The sequence below is a fragment of the Charadrius vociferus genome, unplaced genomic scaffold, assembly GCF_000708025.1.
Source record: "Charadrius vociferus isolate BGI_N301 unplaced genomic scaffold, ASM70802v2 scaffold1168, whole genome shotgun sequence".
Lineage (NCBI taxonomy): Eukaryota > Metazoa > Chordata > Aves > Charadriiformes > Charadriidae > Charadrius > Charadrius vociferus.
The window spans coordinates 57769-61007 of record NW_009661376.1 but is presented as its reverse complement, the minus strand read 5'-3'; the positions used below and the strand labels follow the sequence as shown (position 1 = coordinate 61007).

The 3239-nt window shown below is 64.1% G+C and overlaps 1 protein-coding gene across 1 annotated transcript in view; it reads left to right on the top strand.

The window, feature by feature from the left end:
• HCN2 (hyperpolarization activated cyclic nucleotide-gated potassium channel 2) overlaps nt 1-3239 on the top strand; it is an 8206-nt gene that overhangs the window by 3898 nt on the left and 1069 nt on the right. Inside the window, 6 exon segments of the mRNA XM_009893987.1 lie at nt 151-312; nt 1237-1455; nt 1650-1796; nt 2093-2333; nt 2508-2672; nt 2812-3235. Coding sequence (XP_009892289.1) covers nt 151-312; nt 1237-1455; nt 1650-1796; nt 2093-2333; nt 2508-2672; nt 2812-3235 — 1358 coding nt within the window.

The window sequence follows — 3239 nt, the reverse complement described above, 5'->3', positions numbered from 1 at the left end:
GGCCCCCTGGGGGAGGGCCGGGGCCGGGCCAGCCGTGAGTGCCTCCTTCGGCCGAGGCCATGCGGGTTGGTGCCCCAGGCGGGGATGGGCAGGGGGGGACGGTCCCTCTGCTCACACTCTGCCATCCCGCCCCGGCCCCTCCACCCACAGATTTTCCACATGACCTACGACCTGGCCAGTGCGGTGATGAGGATCATCAACCTCATCGGCATGATGCTGCTGCTCTGCCACTGGGACGGCTGCCTCCAGTTCCTTGTGCCCATGCTGCAGGATTTCCCCCAGAACTGCTGGGTCTCCATCAACGGGATGGTGGTGAGTGCTGGCCCAACCCTGCTGTGCTCCCATTGAGCCCCCGGCCGTGCCCGTGCCCTCCGGCCTCTCTCCACCGACCCCAGGAGATGCCACCCCAGCGCTGGCCGGTGCTGAGGTGCCCCGACGGCGCGCAGGCAGCCGTGCCTGCTGCAAATGGTGTCCCTGGTGAGGTCTCGCAGGACCTGGGGCAGCGGATCGATCCGGGTGGGAGGAAGATGCTGACACAGCTCTCTGCCCCATCCCTTGCTGCCTTCTCCCTGCTCATTAGCAACAAAGCTGCTATTAATAAATAATGGGCCACGTTTCTAATTGCTCCCTCTCAGCCCCTCAGTCTGCTACAAATGGGTCTTCTCCCTCCGTCCGTCTCGTCCCGTTCTGCCGGTGTTTCCATCTCTGCTCCGTTCCCCCCGCGTGGCTTCTTCCGCGTCCTCCCCTTCCTCTCCTCCCTGTGCTTCTCCTTCCCTGGCTGCTTCGCTCCCGGGGTGATGCGGGGGCTGCGCGTGGTGCCGTGCCGGGGGACTCCTGCCATCCCTGCCTGCTGCTGCCCACTGTCCCGGCCACGGCCACGGCCGCAGGCTCCTGCGCACGAGTGCTGCTGTAACTCAGTGGCTTCCACACACAGAGCTTACTCCCGTCACCGCGTTTCACAGGGGCTCCCTGCGCTTCTGTAGATCAGCTCTAAAAAAAAGTAAAATAAAATGACTGACTACCTAAAGGAAAGCCAGGCGGGTGGCGAGACCCTCCAGGAAGGAGCAGAGCGCTGCAGGGTTTGTTTGGATCTCACCTGCACAGTGAGACTGTCAAAACCAACCAACCAACCGAATCCTATTGCTCACACACACACACACGTGCATGCACACACACGCGTGCGAGCAGCTGTGCACCAGCCAGGGCTGAGCGCCGCCGCCGTCCCTGTCGCTGCAGAACGACTCCTGGAGCGAGCTGTACTCCTTTGCCCTCTTCAAGTCGATGAGCCACATGCTCTGCATCGGCTACGGGAAGCAGGCGCCCGAGAGCATGACGGACATCTGGCTGACGATGCTGAGCATGATCGTGGGGGCCACCTGCTACGCCATGTTCATCGGCCACGCCACCGCCCTCATCCAGTCGCTGGACTCCTCCCGGCGCCAGTACCAGGAGAAGGTAGGACTGGGCTGGACGGGGACCACGGCTCCTGTCCTGTGCTCGGCCGTCACATCCCCTCCTGGAGCCGCAGTGGCTCCGGGCGGATCCCATCTGCGGGGCGGCAGCAGGAGGGGACCAGGACCGGCCCCATGGCGTGGGGACATGTCGGGGGTCCCAGGCCGGCTGGGTGCTGACGCCATCTCTCCCCACAGTACAAGCAAGTGGAGCAGTACATGTCCTTCCACAAGCTGCCCGCTGACTTCCGCCAGAAGATCCACGACTACTACGAGCATCGCTACCAGGGCAAGATGTTTGATGAGGACAGCATCCTGGGGGAGCTCAACGAGCCCCTGCGCGAGGTCAGGGCCCCCGGGGCTGGAGAGCCGGGCGTGGGATGACACAGTGAGGATGGGGACTGCTCCCCCCACCCAGTGAGGGACCCCCTGCTGCCTGCCGCGGGGGGGCTGTGGGTCCCACCAGCTCCTGCAGTGCATGCCCTTGGGGTTGAGCATCTTTTGCTTCGGCTTTGCAGCTCCAATTGTGAATATGTCCATGCACGATCGTGTTTGTGGGTGCTGACACCTCTGTGTTCATGAGCATGCCCTGGGGGAAGCCATGTCCCGGCCTCCTGGTCCCTCACCTCCTTCCCCTGCAGGAAATCGTGAACTTCAACTGCCGCAAGCTGGTGGCCTCGATGCCGCTGTTTGCCAACGCGGACCCCAACTTCGTCACGGCGATGCTCACCAAGCTGAAGTTTGAGGTGTTTCAGCCGGGCGACTACATCATCCGCGAGGGCACCATCGGCAAGAAGATGTACTTCATCCAGCACGGGGTGGTCAGCATCCTCACCAAGGGCAACAAGGAGATGAAACTCTCCGACGGCTCCTACTTTGGAGGTGAGCGCTGGCTGAGCCCAGGTCCCCTCCCAGGGTCTGCCAGAGCCACCGCAACACCCGTGCTGTCCCAGGGCACCCACCACGCGGTGGTTCTTGCCCCCTCCTCCTGGCCTGTCCCCCTTTGCAGTCCTTTCTGGCCATGTTTTTACCTTGGCACTGTTGTTTTCCCCCCAGAAATCTGCCTGCTGACCCGCGGCCGGCGCACGGCCAGCGTCCGGGCAGACACCTACTGCCGCCTCTACTCGCTCTCGGTGGACAACTTCAACGAGGTGCTGGAGGAGTACCCCATGATGAGACGGGCCTTTGAGACCGTGGCCATCGACCGCCTCGACCGCATCGGTAGGGCACAGAGGGCTCTCGGGGAGGCTGAGGGGGCTGTCCCAGCAGTGTGGGGCAGCCGTGGCCGGCGTGGGGGAGGCCCAATGCCACCCCACCGCAGGGTCTCACGGCGCTCCCCGTACCGGCCATGTCCTTGCAGGGAAGAAGAACTCGATCCTGCTCCACAAAGTGCAGCACGACCTCAACTCAGGTGTCTTCAACAACCAGGAGAACGAAATCATCCAGGAGATCGTCAAGTACGACCGGGAGATGGTGCAGCAGGCAGAGCTGCAGCAGCACACGGCCATGTACAGCCCCGTCCAGCCCCAGGTCACCTCCGCCATCGCCACCCTCCAGCAAGCCGTCGCCATGAGCTTCTGCCCGCAGATGGCCAGCCCGCTGGTGGGCTCCATGGCCCTGGGCTCGCCCCGCATGATGCGCCGCTTGCAGTACGCCCAGGCCGTGCCCAGCCCCTTCGCCGTCTCCCCCGTCTTGCTGCAGCAGAGCCCCCCGCAGCAGCCGCAGCCCCCCGTGCGCGTCGGGACCAGGCAGGCGGGCAACGCGAGCTTGCAGCATCCGCAAAGGCGA